The sequence below is a fragment of the Schistocerca americana genome, chromosome 7 (assembly GCF_021461395.2).
Source record: "Schistocerca americana isolate TAMUIC-IGC-003095 chromosome 7, iqSchAmer2.1, whole genome shotgun sequence".
NCBI lineage: Eukaryota > Metazoa > Arthropoda > Insecta > Orthoptera > Acrididae > Schistocerca > Schistocerca americana.
In genome coordinates this window covers 123,048,569-123,072,425 of record NC_060125.1, presented here as the reverse complement: position 1 = coordinate 123,072,425, position 23,857 = coordinate 123,048,569, and the positions used below count along the sequence as shown (strand labels likewise).

At 44.3% G+C, this 23,857-nt stretch overlaps 1 protein-coding gene across 1 annotated transcript in view; it reads right to left on the bottom strand.

Moving 5' to 3' along the window:
• LOC124622771 (myrosinase 1-like) overlaps positions 1–23,857 on the bottom strand; it is a 101,417-nt gene that overhangs the window by 34,085 nt on the left and 43,475 nt on the right. The window contains exons 4-7 of the mRNA XM_047148562.1: positions 23,435–23,557; positions 23,169–23,349; positions 9,813–9,907; positions 3,974–4,121 (exon numbers count right to left, since the gene is read on the bottom strand). Of these exons, the coding sequence (XP_047004518.1) occupies positions 3,974–4,121; positions 9,813–9,907; positions 23,169–23,349; positions 23,435–23,557 (547 nt within the window). The remainder of the gene's footprint in view (positions 1–3,973; positions 4,122–9,812; positions 9,908–23,168; positions 23,350–23,434; positions 23,558–23,857) is intronic.

The following is a 23,857-nucleotide window of genomic DNA, read 5'->3' as shown; positions in this document are numbered from 1 at the left end:
ATCATACAGGTATCTTTTCTAAATCGTTTTGCAGTCTGTTCTGATCAACTGATGACTTTACTAGACGATAAACGACAGCATCATCTGCAAACAAGACTGCTGCTGAGATTGCATCCTAAATCGTTTTTATTGATAAGGAACAACAGAGGCCCTGTTACACTACCTCTACGAACTGTGATCTCTCTTACAGGAAATCAGGAAGCCAGTCACGTAACTAAGACAATATTCCATAGCATGCAATTTGACCAATAATACGTATGTGTACCAAATACACAAATTTAGTTGAAATCGTTCCAGTGGTGCGTAGGCACATGTCAGATATATTGCACATATATTTAACATATTTCACACCTGTTTGTGCACATGTTTCACTTGTATCTCCAGCGAATTTCACCCTGCAGTTTCAGTTTCACGCAGCTTGATGTTTGAGATGTCATGTCTCCTGAACTGTATGCTGCACAATGATGTAACTTCACAGGTACATCGTGTGGTATATGTGGCTACTGTCTGTGAAATGTGTTGTAAATGTAGTTGCTAGTACACAAGCAATAAACTAAAATGTCATGCATGATGCAGCAGTTTCTCAAGCATCTCAGTGTTTATGACGTCATTCATACCTTCTGAACTACGTCTCGTACGTTGAAATACACTACTGGCCATTAAAATTACTACACCAAGAAGAAATGCACATGACAAACGGGTATTCATTGGACAAATATATTATACTAGAACTGACATGTGATTACATTTTCATGCGCTTTGGGTGGATAGATCCTGAGAAATCAGTTCGCAGAACAACCACCTCTGGCCGTAATAACGACCTTGATACGCCTGCCCATTGAGTCAAACAGAGCTTGGATGGCGTGTACATGTACAGCTGCCCATGCTGCTTCAACACGATACCACAGTTCATCAAAAGTAGTGACTGGCGTATTGTGACGAGCCAGTTGCTCGGCCACCATTGACCAGACGTTTTAAATTGGTGGGAGATCTGGAGAATGTGCCGAGCAGTGCAGCTGTCGAACGTTTTCTGTATCCATAAAGGCTCTACAGGACCTGCAACATGCGGTCGTGCAATATCCTGCTGAAATGTAGGGTTTCGCAGGAATTGAATGAAGGGTAGAGCCACGGGTCGTAACACATCTGAAATGTAACGTCCACCGTTCAAAGTGCCGTCAGTGCGAACAAGAGGTGACAGAGACGTATAACCAATGGCACCCCATACCATCACGCCGGGTGATACACCAGTATGGCGATGACGAATACACGCTTCCAATCTGCGTTCACCGCGATGTAGCCAAACACGGATGCGACCATCATGATGCTGTAAACAGAACCTTCATTCATCCGAAAAAATGACGTTTTGCCATTCGTGCACCCAGGTTCGTCGTTGAGTACACCATTGCAGGCGCTCCTGTCTGTGATGCAGCGTCAAGGGTAACCGCAGTCATGGTCTCCAAGCTGATAGTCCATGCTGCTACAAACGTCGTCGAACTGTTCGTGAAGATGGTTGTTGTCTTGCAAACGTCCCCATCTGTTGACTCAGGGATCGAGACGTGGCTTCACGATCCGTTACAGCCATGCGGATAAGATGCCTGTCATCTCGACTGCTAGAGATACGAGGCCGCTGGGATCCAGCACGGCGTTCCGTATTACCCTCCTGAACCCTCCGATTCCATATTCTGCTAACAGTCATTGGATCTCCACCAACGCGAGCAGCAATGTCTTGATACGGTAAACCGCAATCGCAATAGGCTACAATCCGACTTTTATCAATGTTGGAAACGTGATGGTACGCATTTCTCCTCCTTACACGAGGCACCACAACAACGTTTCACTAGGCAACGCCGGTCAACAGCTGTTTGTGTATGAGAAACCATTTGCTTATCACAGCATCTTCTTCCTGTCGGTTAAATTTCGTGTCTGGAGCACGTCATCTTCCTGGCGTAGCAATTTTAAAGGCCACTAGTGTAGTTTTTTGGGCCCATTTTGTGGTATATTTGAAAACTGTCTGCAAAAATGCATCGTGAATACAGTTAGCCGTTCAAAAGTAAGAAATTAAAGCATCATGCTTCATGCGGCAGTTTTACTGCATTAACTGCGAAAATGTAGTAAGCGATAAACTTTTTTTCTTTCTTCTTTTTTTGGGGCTTGTCAGCGAGGAAACGTTTCTTAACCGTTTCAAATTAAGTGTAAAGTGTGTTGCAAGTGATTAAGTGCTCTCATTCTCAAATACTGGTATTCAGTGATAAACACCGGGTATTCGTGCGTTGTAGGCTACAAGGATGCAGGAGGTGTACCTCCCGAAACCAAATAGGTCCCCAGGTAACAGGCCCCACTCCTCTCGAAATAGACAAGTGGCCTGCAGGTAATATCCCCGAGGCCTCATAGCGCTTTATGGGCTCGTGTCTCAGATCTTTTCACAGTGGACATGAGCTCCGACGCGCTTGCAGTTTCATTAAGCAGAATGGGAGGGAAAATATTACTTCCGAAAGGTAACACCTTCGGGTTTCAAAAAGTTCTGAAAAGTGATAGAGCGCAATGCACATGCATGTTTAGGGGTTGCAGAAGCCTTATTAAAACTGTTTCTATTATGAAACTGGATGTCGTGGAGATTCAAGAAGACCTTGGCCACAAGGAAATTCCTTATGACAAAATTCGAAGGCAAAAAAATAATTCGTATGATGAAGAGAAAAGCCACAGAAGATTTTTGTGGGAGCCCATGAAAGCTAATTTAAAAGGAGAAGATACGCAAAAAATAACAGAAATTTCGACAGCTTTCGTAAATTTATTTACCCAGGTAGGCGGAAAATTCTGCCGAAATTGCCGACGAATGTTGAAGGGGTTCATAATGTTATCAACACACTAAATGTGGAAACTACTAAGGGGACAAATTTCTTGCTAGAAAATAATGCCAAGAAGAATGTTGTAATATTTTGTGAATCTGAAAAAGTTAAAATACTTTCTCAGTGCGACATTATACGTTGATAGAATATTCTAGTACTGCACAAAGTTTCTTTGTCAGCTGTTTACAGTAATCAGGCTAGTTAACAGACATTATATTCCATTCATCTTCTTCTTTGTTGAAGGACAGAGGAATTTTAATATTAACAATTTTTTCTCAGCGCATCCTACTCTACAACACGCTTACAAGCTTCTCAGACAGTTTCCGACCGCCCTGTAATCGGTTATCAGTAGGTTTTGGTTATTGCAGCCGGCAGGAGAGATCAGGCATTGTTCAAAGATCAGAGTGCACGGTACAGGTTCTGTAGAAGAAGAGTCTCAATTCAAGATGTTGGAGCGGTTTAAAGGCTCACGTATTCTCGCATCCCAACCACAATCACTCCCCCCCTTCCCCCTCCCACCCTTCTAGCATTCAGAACGTAGTAAACCGCAATCGAACAATTCTGGCAACTGAATAATACTGTTATGAAGTAGTTAAGATCGAATGCAGACATAGTTGCTCACATAATTAATTATATTGATGACTTCAACGCACAGCTGCTTCATTTAAATGAAATAAGTATTACAAAGATGCTATCGGTAATATATCGGCAGCTCTAAGATCTTTCTCGAAATTTCCTGTACAGATACAGCAAGACAACATATAGGGTCAAGTAATGCAGCTCCTCTACACACCTGCACCTACTCAAAAAAATGTATCACTACGCGGTTCATATAAACAGAAACGTGGATTACGGATAATTATTACAACATTTAATTATAAGTCTTATTGTTAAGAGGCATGGCTATCGCGTTTGAAGAATATATTTAGATTTTTAGATGCAAATGGTGAATAAATGCAGACTAAATTCATTCACATGCCTTGTAAAATAATGAACGAAAACCTATTCTGCAAATTTTATGATCATGGATATACTTTTCTCATAATGCCCTTCTTCGAAATTTCTTTCAACCGCAATGCAGCTGCAGAGAACGCCACAATACCTCGAATAGCACAGTTATCACTCACCTCTAATGTATTCGATTTCCTCCTGCGTGAATTTTGGCAGCCTTGACCGCGCTAGTCCTTCTGCTTTGCTGTTGTTGTCCACCCTTTCCCGCACTACTGCAGGGTAGTCGCCCTCCTGACTGTAGATAGGGTGGGCGAAAATCCCAAGCTAATGAGCGAAAAATGCTACGTTTTAATTTTTTCCCACAAAAATATATCGATGTGCATACTAATTTCTACCATACATTCTAGAAATACACACATCAAAAAAAGTTTTGCCTCTCCTCGGTTCCGAGATTTCCGGAACCTGTACAGAAAATTGTAACAGAGATCTACATAAACATCATTTCCGCCCTTTTTATTGCTCATGAAAACCACACAATTCATGTTGTGCCACCATGCAGCGAGACCTTCAGAGGTGGTGGTCTAGACTGCTGTACACACCGGTTCCTCTAATATCCAGTGGCATATCATGTGCATTAATGTATGCCTGTATTTGTGGTGGTATACTATCCACAAGTTCATCAAGGCACTGTTGGTCCAGATTGTTCCACCCCTCAAGGGCGATTCGGTGTAGATCCCTCAGAGTGGTTGGTGGGTCACCTCGTCCATAAGCAGCCCTTTTCAAGCTATCCCAGGCATGTTCAATAATGTTTATGCCTGGATAACATGCTGGCTACTCTGGTCGAGGGATGTCGTTATCCTGAAAGATGTCATTCACGAGATGTTCACGATGGATCGCCAATTGTCGTCCATGAAGACGAATGTCTCGCCAATATGCTGCCGATATGCTTGCACTATCGGTCGGAGGATGGCATTCACGTATCGTACAGCCGTTACGACGGCTTCCATGACCACCAGCAGCGTACGCGACCCCACATAATGCCACCCCAAAACAGCAGGGGACCTCTACCTTGCTGCACTCACTGGACAGTGTGTGTAAGGCGTTCAGCCTGACCGGGTTGGCTCCAAACACGTCTCTGACGATTGTCGGGTTGAAGGCATATGCGACACTCATCGGTGAAGAGAACGTGATGCCAATCCTGAGCGGTTGATTCGGCATGTCGTTAGGCCCATCTGTACCGCGCTGCATGGAGTCGTGGTTGCAAAGATGGACCTCGCCATGGACGTCGGGAGTGAAGCAACATGCAGCCTATTGCGCATTGTTTGAGTTGGAACACGGCGTCCTGTGGCTGCACGAATATCATTATTCAACATGGTGGCGTTGCTGTCGGGGTTTCTTCGAGCCATAATCCGTAGGTATCGGTCATCCACTGCAGTAGTAGCTCTTCGGCGGCCTGAGCGAGGCATGTCATCGACAGTTTCTGTCTCTCTGATCTCCTCCATGTCCGAACAACATAGCTTTGGTTCACTCCGAGACGCCTGGACACTTCCCTTGTTGAGAGCCCGTCCTTGCACAAAGTAGCAATACGGACACGATCGAACGGCGGTATTGACCGTCTAGGCAGGTTGAACTGCAGACAATACGAGCCGCGTACCTCCTTCCTGGTGGAATGACTGGAACTGATTGGCTGTCGGACCCACTCATGTATGGTTTTTTTACATCTTTGGGCGGGTTTAGTGACATCTCTGAAAATTCAAGGGACTGTGTCTGTGATACAATATCCAGTCAAAGTCTACCTTCTGGAGTTCTGGAAACCGGGGCGAGGCAAATCTTTTTTTGATGTGTGTACATTGTGAAGAGTCTGTAAAATGTCGACCAGTTAGAATACAGGATTTCCAGATCAGTGGTCAATTTTGACAAAGAACCGAAAGATCTGATCATAGATATGCAACTGGATTCCATTAGAACTCTTTAGAGTTAATAAAATGAGTTGCACCTTAAATATGGAAGAGTTTCACTTCGTGGCCAAAATTTATATGAAAAGGGATGTTCCAACAGACATTCTAAAGCCATTATAATCATATCGTTGACTATAGTATTCGTAGATAGGTGGCAGGCTATGGCACATTTAAATCAAAGTCCCTCAGTTTAATACTGAAGAATAAGCAACAAAATGCAACTGAGTGTAGCGTGTAAGTAACCACATCGGAAGGACATCTGCGGAGACGACGAACTAACCTGCGGTTCCTGAAGAGAGGCAGCAACCTTTTCATAGTTGCAGGGGCAACAGTCTAGATGATTGGCTGACGTGGTCTTATGGAAGGAAAGGTACACAACAATCAGTCGCAATGCCATTAGTTTTTATTAGCCTGCAAATCTAGATTTCGGCAATAAATAGACATGTGTCTATACACCAGCAAGAACATATGGTGCCATGAACTGCCAAGAGTCTGTTGAATTGTAATGAAAATGCACCGAAGATGGCTGTTTACAGCCGAAATCTAGATCTGAAAGCATAATAAAAACTAATGGAATTGTGACTGACTGCTGTGTGCCTCTTCTTCCATATAATCTACAGTCGCTGTGCACAACGGTTACTAATGGAATCAAAATTTATGTAGCCTTGTAACATTATCCTACGTAGTCTTCCTATATTGGTGCTGCGAACAGCTGAAAAGAAGGGGAAACTAGAGCTATTATGTTTTCCGAGATTATTCGGCTCTACATTAATGGTTCTGTGATGATAACATTGCTCTTGGTTAAAAAATTTCGGAGATAGGAATGTCCTTCATTCGTATTTGTAGGAGGGGCCTTCTCAGGAGGATGTCATCTGGATAAAACAAGTCTGGTATTCTGAAGGTCGAAGTGTTGAATTTTAGATTCCTTGATCGTGAGGACTGGTTGGAGAAGTTGAAAATAGAAACTAATATGTCGCAGTTATGAAACTTCCTGCGAGATTAAAACTGCCAAGAGTCTGTTGAATTGTAACGAAAATGCACCGAAGATGGCTATTTACAGCCGAGCACTTGCCCGCGAAAGGCAAAGGTCCCGAGTTCGAGTCACGGTCTGCACACAGCTTTAGTCTGCCAGGAAGTTTCATATCAGCGCACACTCCGCTGCACAGTGAAAATCTCATTGTGGATGTCGCAGCTAGATATAATGGGATCTAATGAAGTGTGGTGGCAAGAACAGGATTCGTGTCCAGGTGGGTGGAAGGTTGTTAACAAGAGATCTAGGTGTAACGGAGTTTTAGGTCAAATAATCAAGAAAAAAGTTGTAATGTCGGTAAAGGCTGTGAAAGGAATGACGAATGCATAGCCAAGATAGATAAAACCCAAGACCCATCACATTGGTACAGGTGTGTCTACTAGCACCATAGATATTAAAGAGACTTAACGAGTGTATTATGGGATTAAAGAAATAGTTGATTTCGTTAAGTGAGACGAAAATTTAACTGTGATGGGCGCTGGAATTTGACAACGGAAAAACGGTTGAACATAAAACATGAAATTATGAGATCTTAGGAAGTTGCTGGTGTGTTGAACATCCCGCCATCTCAGTTTACTCTATAGAAGTTTCTAACAGGTGAAACGTGGCAAACTATACTGTTTTTGTGACTTAGGCTAACCTGGAATCTTTGTGTCCATTAGCATTCCTAATCCCAGAAAGCAACGTAAATTTTAATTTGAGTTTAAGATCAATAGATGAGTCTTTCAATACGCCTGAATGAAATGCGATATTTTCCGTGCTAGGGGGGGGGGGGGGGGGGTCGGGGTCGGATGTACAATTATTGTGGTTAAAAATGAATAAGTAATCTGTACATTGATTATATTCAATACAGCATATGTCATATTCAGAGGGACGCCCCCAGAAGGTAACAGCATTCAGAGTCGCATCAGGAGAAGACTTAAGAGGCGCATTGTTGGTGTAGTTGGCGACACTTAGTCGGAGCGTCACCGGAAAGAGTCCCTGTGAGAGCACTGTGCAGGGCGCCGTGAATGTTGTAGAACATGGGCGTGGATGGACTTGGGATTTCCAAAAAATGCGATGTGCACTATGTGCGAAGACATCCAACAAGCGGAGAGAAAGGGAAGAAAAACAGTGAGATGACAATTAATAGTTTTTATGGGGAAACAAATCTACAGTAAATCCCATGGGACAGTTATGTTTAAATTTTACATCTGGCAGTATTAGTATCGCCTAATTTTGTGTCAATCGCAGTGTGTGCAGTAACGATGGACATCACAAGTGCCGGCCTGATGTAACAGTTGCGAGTGACGGTCGCCTGTGCGGATTCTCGCCTAGCTGAGGGCGTAGAGGCAAAATCGGTGGATTTGGGGAGAGGGGAGGGGGAGGGGAGCTAGGGTGGGGGGAAGGGGGGGGAGAAGATTGACACGCAGGTGCAGCGTTAGCGTCCAGTAGTCACTGTAGAATAAACAGCCAGTTAGAATTAAGACAGTTTCGAGAAGTTTATTTTGTATGAGTGTGAACATTAAACAGTTAAATATGAATTCAGGGGCTGATTTGCTCATTCAGGATTTTGCTTCTATCCAGACCAAGTAAATTCGCCTACGCCGTGTGCTCCTCTTGCGTCGTTTCCGAGAGTGAGTCCTTGAACTACTGAGGATCATATTGCTGCGACACAATACGGTTAGTGAATGGATAATATTGTTCTAACTTTGTGAAGTGGGTTTTTCGCATGCCAGTTGCAGTGCTCTGCATGTTGAACTATTTCTTTGAAAGACCCAATTGCCAGAGGAGTTTTTTTACTGCGCTCTATCTTCATGTGTGAGTATTTATGCTCGAGTCTGTAAGGATTATGTTTACCACGGGCTCCGTAACGCCGCACAGAACTGGTAGGGAAGCCGTCTTCTGACTTCTCGTTTTTTTTTCATGAGTATTTGTGATGCGGTGCTAGGCACAGACTATGTCGAAATAGTAACATTCTCTCAAGCAAGAGTACTAGAAGCTACCGCATCTCAGTCGTAGTCTATATAGACGGTGTGTGGCGGAGGGTACCTTGAGTACCTCTATCGGTTCTCCCTTCTATTCCAGTCCTGTATTGTTCGTGGAAAGAAGGATTGTCGGTATGCCTCTGTGTGGGCTCCAATCTCTTTGATTTTATCCTCATGGTCTCTTCGCGAGATATACGTAGGAGGGAGCAATATACTGCTTGACTCCTCGGTGAAGGTATGTTCTCAAAACTTCAACAAAAGCCCGTACCGAGCTACTGAGCGTCTCTCCCACTGCGGTTTATCTGTCATCTCCGTAACGCTTTCGCGATTGCTAAATGAACCTGTAACGAAGCGCGCTGCTCTCCGTTGGATCTTCTCTATCTCTTCTATCAACTCTATCTGGTACGGATCCCACACTGCTGAGCAGTATTCCAGCAGTGGGCGAACAAGCATACTGTAACATACTTCCTTTGTTTTTGGATTGCATTTCCTTAGGACAGACTCTCAGTCTGTCATCTGCTTTACCGACGATCAAATTTATATGATCATTCCATTTCAAATCACTCCTAATGCGTACTCCCAGATAATTTATGGAATTAACTGCTTCCAGTTGCTGACCTGCTATATTTTTAGCTAAATGATAAGGGATCTTTCTTTCTATGTATTCGCAGCACATTACACTACACATGTTGTTTTGTAGTTGATGGTAGATTCAACAGATTTCTTCTCTGGCTGATTTCTCCCGAGGTTTCTTGACGTGCCGTAAATATGTCAAACAGAGAATGCTCTATAAAGGGTGTTAAAGCGGACCCTACTTTTACACGAATTCGAAAGCTGACTTCTGGGCCCAGTAAGAAAGGTAGGTAAGCATAATTTTAGTGTAGTGTAGCACCAAGTTCACTGGAATTTAGATCCAGTCTATAGCCACAATTTTCTATTTCTTGTTTTTCGTTAATAGAAGGATATTGAAGAACATCGTCATAAAATGAAAACACGTATAATTACAATTTGACTGGTAGCTAATAACTTTGTAGCTCTCTCAAACACTTCGCTGACTCACCTTAAACTGTCTTTGTCTCTCAGTTGCTTCTATGTCTTCAGTAGAGTTTGTATACGGTTCGTAATTTAGGCTGCTAAATGTCATTCCCACAGAACCTGAAACAAATTTGAGATAAAACTGTTAAATATCTCATTACCTGTGGGTGAATTCCTTTAGCTTCGCATCAGAAAATAATACCAGTTATTGTACATCATTTATGCTACGTTTAAGTTGCTGAATGTGCAATACCAACAATAGATCACACAAAGTTGATACTGAAACGATTGAGGAACTGTCTAAACTACATTTGGTTCCTGATTTACATTTAAAGAAACACTTATAATAATTTTCATGGTAATTTCTTCATACTTAGCGCCATTAGATTACTATTTCTCTTATTATTGAAAGAGGCGGAAGCCCGCATCTCGTGGTCGTGCGGTAGCGTTCTCGCTTCCCACGCCCGGGTTCCCGGGTTCGATTCCCGGCGGGGTCAGGGATTTTCTCTGCCTCGTGATGGCTGGGTGTTGTGTGCTGTCCTTAGGTTAGTTAGGTTTAAGTAGTTCTAAGTTCTAGGGGACTTATGACCACAGCAGTTGAGTCCCATAGTGCTCAGAGCCATTTGAACCATTTGAACCAAAGAGGCGGAAGTACTTAATATAACCGTGAATAACTCAGTAGAATGAAATTTTTTCTGAAACTAGCAACATCTACTGAACGGATTTCTCAAATATATTTACAATTTATGTATTAGTTTTAAACGTGTCTGATTCGGGGAGATGTCCCTATTTGAGAGGCACAACTGGTAAAATTAAAGTTGTTTTTGTTTTATGTTCATAATAACAAATCTAGCTATGCAACAATTTTTATATGTATAAGCATACTTGTAAATTACTTGAATTTAAAAAAAAACGAACGTAAAGCCCTTAGGCTCCTTGCTTAATAGTTTAGAGATACCTGAAGACTTCTGTGTACATCATCCAATCTAATACCAGTGTGTATATGTGCTGCATCTGTTAAAATTCACCACAAACCTAAAATATTTCCAAGGATCCCAATAAACACTGGTACGATGGCGTTTATAATGATCTGCTTGGAGCACGACTCCAAATTTTGCTACATATTGTTCAATTTATTTTTCCTCTCAGAACAACTGTTTCTAATTTTCACTTAGTTCATTATTTAAAACGTTACATATTTTGTCAAACTAAATATTTTTACATTACAAACGAGTTACAGTTAGACAGTCCGCACACTGTGTGCAATTGACCAAAAAGTTACTTTGAAGAATGAGTACTTCATTCGTTATGTTTTATTGCATGATTTAAGATTCATCATTCCTCTGAACTCTGAAACGTGTCTAAAAAAAAAAGGAAGATTAAAGATGGTGTTGATGATGAGACAGTTACAGGTAGGGCCCAGGATCCGATTGAGGAACGATAGGAACCATCCCAGCATCCACCTTAAGTGATTTATCGAAATCACAAAGGAGCTAAATCTGAATTGGTACATAGGTAATTGAAATCCATTGTCATACCGCTGCACCACATCCAATGATGGTTTGGTTTTTGAATATCATTTTTGAAAAGAAATGCGAAGAAACAATTTTTCAAGTTTACTGGTTGGTTGTGCAACTAACCTTGCTTACACCAATCTTGACTTCAATGGGTATAAACTGCTGGCATTAGTCTAGCCCCAGAAAACTATTAGAAGCTGCTGAGAACAATTAAAATCCTAAAATGATGAAATTTATGCTTCTGGCGGATTCCTGGGCGCCATCAATTATGTATGTCCCTAGTTTGTTTTGCGACCAATTTCGAGGTCTTAGGCGTCGTCAAAAAAATGTTATTACAATGAATAAGAGTGTTAAAATATGGTAGCCAAAATGACGAAATCAGGAAACCGCTTCATATGTGGTATATATCCATCGAGACTATTTTCTAAATTACCCCTCGTACTGAAATGCTGAATTTTTTCCTTTATTTTACGGTAGTTTCACTTGCTCTATTAAAAATTGCTTCATTTACCTGTTTAGTCCCACATATTGCGCTGTACCTGTTTGCAAAATTGGACCTTTTTAGGACAAGATTACCTGGTTCAGTCATCAGCTTGGAGCACGTCTACAAAGTTTACTACATATTATTCAATTTATTTTTCCTCTTAGAACAACTATTTCAAGTTTTCGCGTAGTTCATTATTTAATAAGTTACATATTTTGTCAAACTAAATATTTTCACATCACAGTTTTAATGAAGTAATCCCTCTTGTTTTAATACAAAACCAAACATTAACATTTTCCATCTTTGGAAATCATCTGAGATACTCTGTAGTTCCACTATTTTAAAATCTTTATCTCCACAAAACTTTTACTGCTCACGTATTTATGTTTGTATCTGACACTGGCATAACAGTCAAAAAGTAGTTAGGAAAATAATAAATATCGCGGAATATTACTCCAGTACAACGTGTTTTTTCATTTATAAAATTTGTAACCTTCATACAGAAAACACTATTAAACACAATATGTAGAACAAAATTAATCTTTCCTTAAGTCTTACCTGTAAAACTATTATTCTTTATCTACTACTTCGATCTCCAAATTTATAAAATTTAGCTGTTCGAGCTAGAAAGGAATTCAGAGGTCAAGAAATCTGAAATGCTTGTAAGAGTGTTGTAGGGTAGGCTGTGCCGAGAAATAGTAGTTAAGAAAAAATTCTATACGTTGCACCATTTCCGAGTTTATTAACATTGAAATTAGACAATCAGGCCGTTCGCGAGCAATTTCATGCGGCCCGCCAGAGACGGTGCCGCAAAACGTATTCGCCGTTTGTTTTCGTAAAATCGAACGACACAAGAACTGAACTTGGTACGGTAACAAGGATCGAACCCAAGGCAAAGGCTGAGCAGTTTTGCGCGCTATCATCTACGCTAATTGTATATGACACTACTTGTATCTGGCGCTCCGCTTGAATTTTCGTGCCCAACAACCTGATTGACTAATTTCAACTCAAAGTACTGTAGCTCGGAAAAGTGCAACGTATAAACTTTTTTCCTTAACAAGTATTTATCAGTAGAAGCCTATCCTGCAATACCCTTACAAGCTTTTCAGACTGTTTCTGCAACCCTCTATAGGAAACACAGGTCAAATGGGAAAGCGCCTGTATTAGAAATATTTCGTAAACAATTGAGCAGTGTCATAATTTAGACTTTCTCGGCGAATCTTCTCGCGTTATCAGCTCAGTCAAAGCGTCATTCTGCAACAACGTTTCAAGAAATTTTCTACTTGTCATCTTCAGGCGAAGTGCCGCGTTCGTGTCATTTCCTGCCGAAAATCTGTATCTCCACGACTGAATGCAGGGCGATACGCGACCTGCGAGAAGACGAAGATACGGTCGTCCTGGCGGCAGACAAAGGCAATGTGACGGTAGTGCTACGATCAGTTGACTACTGGCAGAAGACTGAGATCGTTCTACAGAATCCAGCTTACAAACAAGTGAAAAAAGATGTAAGAGGTCCATGACTAAGGAATTTATTGCTAGCACACTCGAGCAGATGTAATTTCGATGGATTTCTCACGCGCTGCCTGCGATATGTAAGCTATAAGAGAATCTCAGACCAGAGGGCAGTGTTGGCTGCAGTAGGAACTGTGTTAGTATTAGTTGTAGTAGCAGTAGCTAGCAGTCTGGTGTATGGAGTTGGCTGGGACGGTCGTGTGCAGCGATGGCGGTGCCTGAGCGTTGTAGTATAAGGTAAAAGCAGCCTCGCGCATGTGTACTATTGTTATATCAAGTCCCATGTAAATGTTTTTAAAAAAATCTCTTAGTAATAATCTTTCTTATAAAAATAAACCTTTGACAGTCGTTCATCTCAATTTAAAGAATTTACTAATTTCTCCAATCCATGGTCATCCCGATTATTGTAAGGAAAAATCAGTCGTTTCTTTTTATACATGGCAAATCTATCGGCCAGCATTGCACTGGGCTGTGCCAGAAAAATTTCTATAGGAGCAGATGTATACACGTTATCCGGCATCCTTATTGAGGTACGAATTTTCAATTTATTCAGAATGGCCATGACGCAGCACTGCTGACGTCCAAAATTTACCAGTTTAAATTCACAGTCAATTATTGAAAGGTTATAAGTGAGCCACAATTTTATTGAGAGGTTAGTCACGTTATTATTGTGAGGTTACGGAGTAGTAAACTGTTGGAAGATTACGCTAAATGTAAATGTTATACCTATTTTTTCCGTTGGGAGGTTACAAAGGGTCCTACATCAGCTGTGACAGAGAAGACTATCTCACTGCTAAACAACTCAGGCATGGGCAAGGATATGGTTAGAAGGCTGTATCCCAGAGCTACGATATCGTCACGCTTGTAGATATATACAAGAAGAGAGTTCCACTACGTCCAATAGCAGACACAATAAATTCAGCAACTTATGGAATTGCCAAACACATGGCGCAGTTATTGAAGCCTCTCGTGTGTCATTGTCCCCACCATGTCGAAAACTCGACAGATTTTGTGAAGATACTTCGAGGGACGTCTGGACAAAGATGACATCGTGGTCAGAGGCACATTCTTCCAACAGTTAGACGGAGTAGCCATGGGTTCCCCCCTGCCGCCATGTATCGCAAATCTATTCATGGAATACTTCGAAAAAACGGCTCTTGAAACGACGTGTCTGAAACCGAAAGTGTTCTACCGCTATGTGGACGAATCGTTCATGATTTTGCCGCATGGGGAAGAAAGTCTACAAGAATTTCTTAACTGCCTCAACGGCATACATTAAAATATTAAACTCACCATGGAGGTGGAACAAAACGGATGTGTTTCCTCGGCATTATGATAAAGAAGGAGACTGATGGCACGTTAGCCCATTCTGTTTAGAGGAAGAAGACAAACCGACCTGTACCTTAACGCGGATAGCTGCCACCATCCCACATGACACAAATCCGTGCTCACCACACTGGTGCAAAAAGCACGAGACATATGCGACAAGGAGAATCTAGTTTCCGAAGTGCAGAACTTGACGAAAAATGTTTCGCAGGAACGGCTATGCTGAGACGCAGATAAGATGCGCTTTCCAGCTGAGCAAGAACAACGAGAGAAGTAAGCGACGAAGACAGTACGCGTCTGGCGTTCCTTCCGTATGCTGAGCCGCCCACGGCAAAGATTGCCAGGATATTAGAAAAGAGCACATTAAAACCATCTGTCGCTCATCAGTCAAAGTCAAGAATACGCTGGGCCCAGTGAAGAACATATTAGGAATACAGACAGCTGGAGTCTACAGCATCAGCTGCGAGTGTGGCAAACAGCACTTCGGTCAGACTCAGTGTTGTGAATCGCAGTGCTGCTCAGGACACGTTAGGTGCATTCACCTAGGCCAAACGGAGAAACCTGCAGTGGCGGAATACAGTCTCAACGAAAACCATATGTTTGATCTCGAACAAACAAATATGGTATGCAGGGCGAGCGGGTTCTGGGATTCGGTTTTTAAAGAGGCTGTGTAAAAACGAGTCCATTATAATATCTTGTCAACCGAGATAGCGGTTTCCAACTTCGCACAGCGTGGTATGAGTCGATAACAGAAATACCACAAGAACGCTCGAATGCGAAACCGGCGAAGACAGGGCCAGGACGCAGGAAACCCCCACCATCACCGGCCGTGACGTCCACCCCCCCCCCCCCCACCCCCCCACCTCCCTCAATCCCGCCCCGTGGACCGCAATTCCCCTTCCGGAGGCGCGTGATAGCCGCTGCCGTCGAAGACGAGGCAAAGAAGCCTGCGATCCAGCATCTATAAAACACGGAGAGGACACAAACCCGACACTCTGCTTGAAGTTGACAGGTAGGAAACTATCTGGAAAACGTTGCAGCAGAACGACGGCTTGACTCAGCTAAATTCAGCAGTGCTTTAACTAAAAGTATCCATAACGAGAAATGTACCTTTTGAAAGACAAATCTGGGTCATTATACTGTGTGTGCTTGAATGTATAACGAGGTATAAGCCAGAGAGATAAGAGATATATAAAATATGGTTTAAAAATAATAGGTATAATGTAAAGAAAAAACTTATATTTAATTGAAACGTATACGAAAAAATTGTGAGAGGAAAGGTAAATCTATTTTAGATACAAATAGAAAATGGAAATGAAATGATTGTGAAAACAAACATCCATTGTTTGGTCTCCTGGATGGAGGGATCAGCAGAACTTGGGATCAGAGCTCAAAAAAGAACTGCAGGGGAAGGATATTGGAAAACAAAAAATTTTCTTTTGTGACCAAAAGAACAAAATTGGCAGAAACAGAAAAATAATGTGTGAAACAACATAGATAGTAGAAACAAAACAATAAAAAAAAATAAAAAAAGGGAGGGCTGCTATGAAACCAGTTAAGTAAGATAATATGAATATTAAATATCATAATTTTGACAAAGTTCTGTTAAAATTACATATCCCACTATAGATAATTCAATATAAACTAATAAAAACATGGCTATATAAGTAAATATAGTAGTGTTCAGATAACAATTAATATTGGGGCATCAATTAGTTGTGGTTATTAAGAAGAGAAATAAATAGTCAGTGGACGAGTAAATATTGATAGAAGTTTGGAGAGAGCATAGCAACCACGAGATGAAAGAGAGAAACAAGTTAAAAAAAGCCCAGCCGAGAGAACTATTGAGAATAAGACTGAGATGCTGTTTACCTGGATATTGCTGACATTTGAACAGCGATATTTCTCCAAACTGGAGAAAAGCGTTGAGTGCCGATGTGGCCAAGTTTGCTAGCATATCAGGCTATCAGGAAGATTGTCTTAAGTAAATGTATCTGCAAATGGTTCAAATGGCTCTGAGCACTATGGGACTTAACATCTGTGGTCATCAGTCACCTAGAGCTTAGAACTACTTAAACCTAACTAACCTAAGGACATCGCACACATCCATGCCCAAGGCGGGATTCGAACCTGCGGCCGTAGCGGTCACACGGTTCCAGACTGAAGTGCCTAGAACCGCACGGACAGACGGGCTGACTGTATCTGCAACGGCATCAATTATTTTGAATGAAGTTGCATATTTGAGACACCGCACAAACCCTGGCGCAAATTCGAATTGTTTGCAGCAGGTGCTCACAGTATATCGTAAATTTAATCGAATAAAACATTCAAATCTGAGATGTGTGGTAGAGAAAATGAGTCCAAAAAATCAAGTGTGATCGAGAGAAACAAGAAACGCTGATGTGGGAGTTACACGTATTTACAGTCAAGAAAGTGAGTAAAAAGAAGTGTAAGAATGCACTCACAGGGAGACACGAGGTGAGTTGTGTTATATCCTAGCCAGTAATGCCACCCGAGCCCGCTGCCAAAAGGTTGGCAGCATCAAAGTCCGGACGCCGTCCGCATAAGCAGCGCCAGCGAGACAGGAAATCGCCGCAAGTCTGCGCGCGCCACCGCTGGCTTCTGGTTTCTTAAGCGCTGGAGTCGCGAGCGCTAGGACAGTCCTGTATTCGCCGCTCAGTTGTATACTCGCCACCGAATTGTGTACTTGCTAGTCAGTTGTGTGTTCATCGCAGCAGAGTTGTTGTTTGTCGTCAGCCGACGCTGACCTAGCCGCTCCGACTCGAACTAGACAGATCTCTGTAGACACGGAGATCACTACTGTGTTTCTGTATCTTCGTTAATAAAGATAAGTACCGACTTTTATTTAATCAGAGTGTTTGGGTTTTCACCTTTCTGTTCACTGTTCCAGCGGACCGGTCGGTCCGCTATTAAAAGTGTGGCGGTGACTTCGTAGGCCGTTTCTACAGCGAATTGTTTGTCCCTACGAACGGCGCCACAAAACTGGCGACGAGGACTTCCGAACTCGTGTGCAGGGCTGGTTCAACTTGTTCTTGTTCTACTAATTATAGAGATAAAATTTTGGGGCTGGTTTAATTTGTGTTCACTATGTCTGCCGAATTACAACAGTTGATCTTGTTACAGAGTCAGCAAATACAAAGTCTGGTGGAAGCAATCGCCAAACAAGCGGCTAATCCTCCAACACAAAAGGAACAAGCACAGGCAGCACCACCTTTCCGTGCTTTTGATGCATCAAGAGAAGAATGGCGAGAATATTTCGCGCAGTTGCAGGCGCACATGACAGTCTACAAAATCACAGGTAATGAGCGGCAGCTTTATTTAATTTCCACTGCAGGCGTGGAAGTCTATCGACTACTTTGTAAGTTGTTCCCGGAATCCAAGCCAGAAGCTTTAGACTATGACGTTGTTGTTAACAAGCTTGCTGAGTATTTCGAGTCGCGAGTTCATGTGGCAGCAGCCAGATTCAAGTTCTTCAGATTAAAGAAACTGCCACATCAATCTAATAAACAGTGGTTAACAGATTTACGGGGCCTCACCCGTCAGTGCCGATTTAATTGTGTGTGTGGAGCTTCCTACAGTGATGTCATGTTACGAGACGCTATTACTCAAAACATTGCAGATTCTCGTATTCGTGCTGCTATCTTAAAGTTGCCTGACCCGTCATTAGAGACTGTGATGAACATCATTGAAGCCCAAGATACTTTTGACTATGCTGAGTGTGAGTTAGATCAGCCATGTATTTCTCAAATTGCCTGTGCTAAGCAAGTTATGTCCCGCCCGCGGCCCCACCGGCAGAGTCAGACTGTAAAAACTAGCCGGCCGCGTCATGTTAAACACATTCGTCAGCCGCGTGTGCAAAATGATAGAGTTAAGTCTTGCCCTAAGTGTGTTCTTGCTCATCCTCGTGAACGTTGCCCGTTGAGAAACGCGGTTTGTCACTTTTGTCAAAGGAAAGGACACATCCAGACTGTTTGTTTGCGTAAACGCAAGAACAATTCTAGTGCTGCCCAGCCCATGGATATTCATGTTCTTCAAAGCCAGCCCGCCCAGAAGGTAGCGTTTAAAGACTCTTCCACGGTTCGTGTGGGTAATAAACTTGTTCGCAATAAGCCACCCACCCAGCCCTCTGCTATGCGACCCAAGCGTAATTCAAACGCTGTAAAAAGTAATGTACAGACTGCAAGTGAAGCGGGAGTTGTTGTTCCACCCGCCCAACCCACGAGTTGTCGTAAGCAGCGAACACGCGCTAAACGCGCTGATTTTGTGTCTTCCGCCCCCACTGCACCGATCCAGAGACAGTGTAATAAACTATTTGTGAAGCTACGCATCCAGGATAAGACCTTCAATTTTCAATTAGACACTGGTGCGTCTGTGACTCTCATAAATAGTGCTACGTATGCGGCTATCGGCCGCCCTAAACTTTCAGCGGCAAAACATTCTTTGGCTACTTATAGTGGAGAACAAATTCCTGTGTTAGGTGTATGTAGCGTGCCAGCCACATTCCGTGGCAATACAAAAACAGTTTCATTCACAGTGCTCCGCGCTACAGACAGTGTAAACATTTTCGGATTAGACTGTTTTGACTTGTTTGGCCTGTCTATCCAAGACAATGTGTTGCAAATTAATTCTGTTGTTGTTCCTCAAGACAGCATAACCGATTTGTGTAAACAATACAGTGACATATTTAAAGACGAACTAGGTTGTGCTGCGAACTTTGCCGCTCATATTACGTTAAAAGACAATGCTCAGCCTCGATTTTGTCGTGCTCGTCCAGTGCCTCACGCCCTCCGGGCACCTGTAGAAGATGAACTTCGTCGTTGGCAAAACAACGGTGTTATTCAACCCGTTTCAGCGAGCCAGTGGGCTTCTCCCTTAGTTATTATAAAGAAACCGTCTGGCAAGTTACGTTTGTGTGCTGATTTTAAGTCGACAGTTAATCCTCAGACTGTCATTGATTCTTTTCCTTTGCCTAGACCGGACGAGCTGATGGATAAGTTAGGGGAAGCTCGTTTCTTTTCCAGAATTGATCTCCGTGAAGCATATTTGCAATTGCCCCTCGACGAGCAATCACAACAGTATTTTGTCATAAACACGTCGTTGGGGTTGTTCCGTTTTCTGCGTTTGCCTTTTGGTTGTGCGTCAGCTCCAGCTGTTTTTCAGAGTTTTTTGTCACAACTTCTGGCTAATGTGCCATCGTGTTGCAACTATTTAGACGATATTGTTGTGTCCGGTCGGACGCCTGCTGAACATTTCCGTAATTTGGAGTGTTTGTTTAAAGTGTTGTCTCAGGCAGGCCTACGTTGCAACATCGATAAATGTTCATTTTTCCTTACGGAGATGGAGTATCTGGGACATGTTATTAATGCTCAAGGCATTCATCCCTCCCAGTCACATTTAGCAGCTATTCGTGCTTTGCCCGCCCCTCGCAATCTGCAGGAATTGCAAGCAGTTCTTGGCAAATTGACATATTATATTAGGTTTATACCTAATGCATCACAGATTGCTGCACCGTTGCATCGTCTCCGCCGTAAGAATGTTCCGTTTGTGTGGTCAGCTGATTGCCAATCAGCCTTTCAGCAGCTTAAGGAGGCTTTATTGAATGATCGTTGTCTGGTCCATTACGACCCTAACAAGCCTCTGGTGTTAGCTTGTGATGCCTCTTCTTTCGGCCTCGGTGCTGTGTTGTCTCACCGAGTCGGTAACGCCGAACGTCCTATTGCGTTTGCATCTAAATTGCTAAACAAAGCTCAGTGTAATTATAGCCAATTGGACAAGGAAGCGTTGGCTATTGTGTTCGGCGTCACAAAATTCCATCACTACCTCTATGGTAGACCATTCTATTTAGTAACAGATCACAAGCCCCTGACGTCACTGTTTCATCCGTCTAAACCAGTTCCTCAGCGGACAGCTCAGAGACTACAACGTTGGGCTCTTTTGTTATCACAATACCAGTATGAGATACTGTATCGCCCTACAGCTCAGCATGCAAACGCTGATGCGCTTTCTAGATTGCCGATTGCTGCGGATGATGTCTTCGATTCCTCTGACGACTCTTGCCATCAGATTGACGCCGATGAGCATCAATCCCTCCGGGATTTTCCGATTGATTATCGTCAGGTGGCACGTGAGACAGCTACGGATCCTCATCTGAGTTTACTATTACGTTTTGTTCAACGTGGTTGGCCGTCCAAGGCAAAGGAAATATCGGATCCTGTGGTTCGTCGCTATTATCCGCAACGTCATCTGTTGTCTGTTTCGCACGGAGTTTTGCTGTTACGCACCGAGATTGACCAGCTTCGTGTAGTGGTTTCCCAAGTGCTCCAATCCAAGGTCCTCGACTTGTTGCATCAAGGTCATTGGGGAGTGGTCCGCACCAAGCAGCTTGCCCGCCGTCATTGTACATGGATCGGCATTGATAAGCAGATTACGCAGATGTCTACAGATTGTTCGACGTGTGCCGAACACCAAGCTGCTCCGCCTCAACGCTATTTTGAGTGGGCACGCCCTGCCGGTCCCTGGCAGCGAGTACATATTGATTTCGCTGGTCCATATTGGAATTCTCGTTGGCTCATCGTGATAGATGCATTTAGTAATTTTCCGTTTGTTGTGCCCATGCAGTCTACAACGTCTGCACAAACTATACAGGCGTTGACTTCAATTTTTTGTATTGAGGGTCTTCCAGAAGTTTTAGTGTCTGACAATGGTCCACAATTTACCTGTGCTGAATTTGAAAGTTTTTGTTCTGCCAATGGCATTCGCCATGTTCTTACTCCGCCGTTCCACCCTCAATCGAATGGTGCAGCGGAACGTTTTGTACGCACATTCAAGGATCATATGGACCGCCTTCGTGCTACGCACTCTCGTCAGCAGGCCCTCATCACGTTCCTGTCGTCGTACCGGACCACGCTACGCGACGGCCCTTCGTCTGCGGAGCTTCTCCACGGCCGTCGTCATCGCACCCTACTACGGTTGTTGCACCCCCCGGATCGACCCGCCGCTTCTGAGCATCGCACGCGTTTTCAGCGCAACGACGCGTTTATCACGGTCGCCATCGTTGGGAACGTGGTACCGTGATAAGTGTCCAGGGTCGCGGTTTTTATACTGTTCAAGGTGCTACTGGGGTGCACAGGAGGCATCAGAACCAGTTGCGCCGCGCTGGCCGCCCGGATTCTGCCGCTCGTTCTTTGTCCACAGATTTGGTCCGCGGCGGGTTCCAGCCGCGCCTTCCGACTTCGCTGCCGCCCCCAGGGCAGCAGCAGCAGCCGTCGCCGCTACCACGCCGACAGCCCGTCCCGTTGATGCCTCCCGCGCAGCTTCATCCGGGAGCGCCCCAGGTGGTCGTTCCGGCGCCTGCGGTCCCTCTTCAGTCGCCACCGTCTTCGGAGCTGATGGACGTCGACCCCTCAGCCGGGCCGCCTTCCCAAGCGGTGGCTGTGCAGCCTGTCCTGCAGCCGCTTTCCTTGGGCACCCCAAGGAGTCTGACACCGCAGCGCCTTGTCCGGCGCCCACTCAGCAGCCGTCGACGCAGCGTCAGGAGACGCTGCCTCTCTTCGTGGGTCCCGACGCCCCGTCGCGTCCAGTACCAGAAGCTGCGCCCGTGGTCACAGGCGTGCACCCTGACCTCGGTTTTCAGTCGGTGTTTCCCGAGGCCCCGCGCAGCCAATGCTGGGGTGCGGACCCGGGACTGCCACCGACAACAGTCTCCGCCCCGGTCTCTTCTGCTACGCCTGCGGCCAGACCCCTCCCCCGCCGTCGACGCTCGCCACGTCAATATTCAACGACAGTGCGGCGATTTGGGGGGGACGAGTGTTATATCCTAGCCAGTAATGCCACCCGAGCCCGCTGCCAAAAGGTTGGCAGCATCAAAGTCCGGACGCCGTCCGCATAAGCAGCGCCAGCGAGACAGGAAATCGCCGCAAGTCTGCGCGCGCCACCGCTGGCTTCTGGTTTCTTAAGCGCTGGAGTCGCGAGCGCTAGGACAGTCCTGTATTCGCCGCTCAGTTGTATATTCGCCACCGAATTGTGTACTTGCTAGTCAGTTGTGTGTTCATCGCAGCAGAGTTGTTGTTTCTCGTCAGCCGACGCTGACCTAGCCGCTCCGACTCGAACTAGACAGATCTCTGTAGACACGGAGATCACTACTGTGTTTCTGTATCTTCGTTAATAAAGATAAGTACCGACTTTTATTTAATCAGAGTGTTTGGGTTTTCATCTTTCTGTTCACTGTTCCAGCGGACCGGTCGGCCCGCTATTAAAAGTGTGGCGGTGACTTCGTAGGCCGTTTCTACAGCGAATTGTTTGTCCCTACGAACGCCGCCACAAAAAGTTGACCGATCCTTCTTCCACACACTCACAAACTGACTTGCACACATATGTAGATATATAGACACATGTACACAGAGCATTCAGCATGCCGGATTTGATCAAGAAGGAACAAACTATCAGTATCAGTTTTGTTTGCAGTCACTCCACAGACACCCATGTGGAAACCGAAGACAGGTTTAAAGCAAAGTGGACGAACCGTTCTGTGTCGCCCTGTACTGCTCGTCGTAGAGGTGCCAGACGCGCGCGTGCGCCTTCACCAGCGTGTGCGTCGCCAGGTAGTCGCCGACGCCCGTCGCCGGAAGGCCGGGCGGCACGCCGGCTATGGCGTAGCCCCAGACGATCATGACGGGCTCGTTGAACGTGATCCACCACTTCACCTGCCCACCCAGAGACACTCGTGAGCTGAGGGCGCCACAGATGAGGTCGGCGGCCAGTTACGAGCGCTGCCTCACTGGAACTTACCCTGTCTCCGTAATTGTCGAAGAGCAGCTTGGCGTAGTCCGCGAAGTAGTCGACCATGATCTCGTTAACCCACCCACCGAGGTACTGCAGCGCTTGGGGTAGGTCCCAGTGGTACATCGTCACCTGTAGCAAAAGTACGTTTCTCCATGTATCAGGCAGAAAGCTCCCTTCACAGTTCTTTGTCAGTTATTTTAATGTAATTTCATTTCTGAGATGTTAACAATGTCTCTGTTCTGCATTAACGATCACGTCCAATCCCGTAATTTAGGAACACCGTTAATATATCAGTTATTCTCTCTCTCTGTATTGGGATGCATCTATGCCAGAGACTCCTGCAATGGGCAGACATGCACAATACATAAATGTCTCAAATACCATTTTCAAAGCAAAATTACGTTTTTTTTAAAGGGCACAAGTATACCT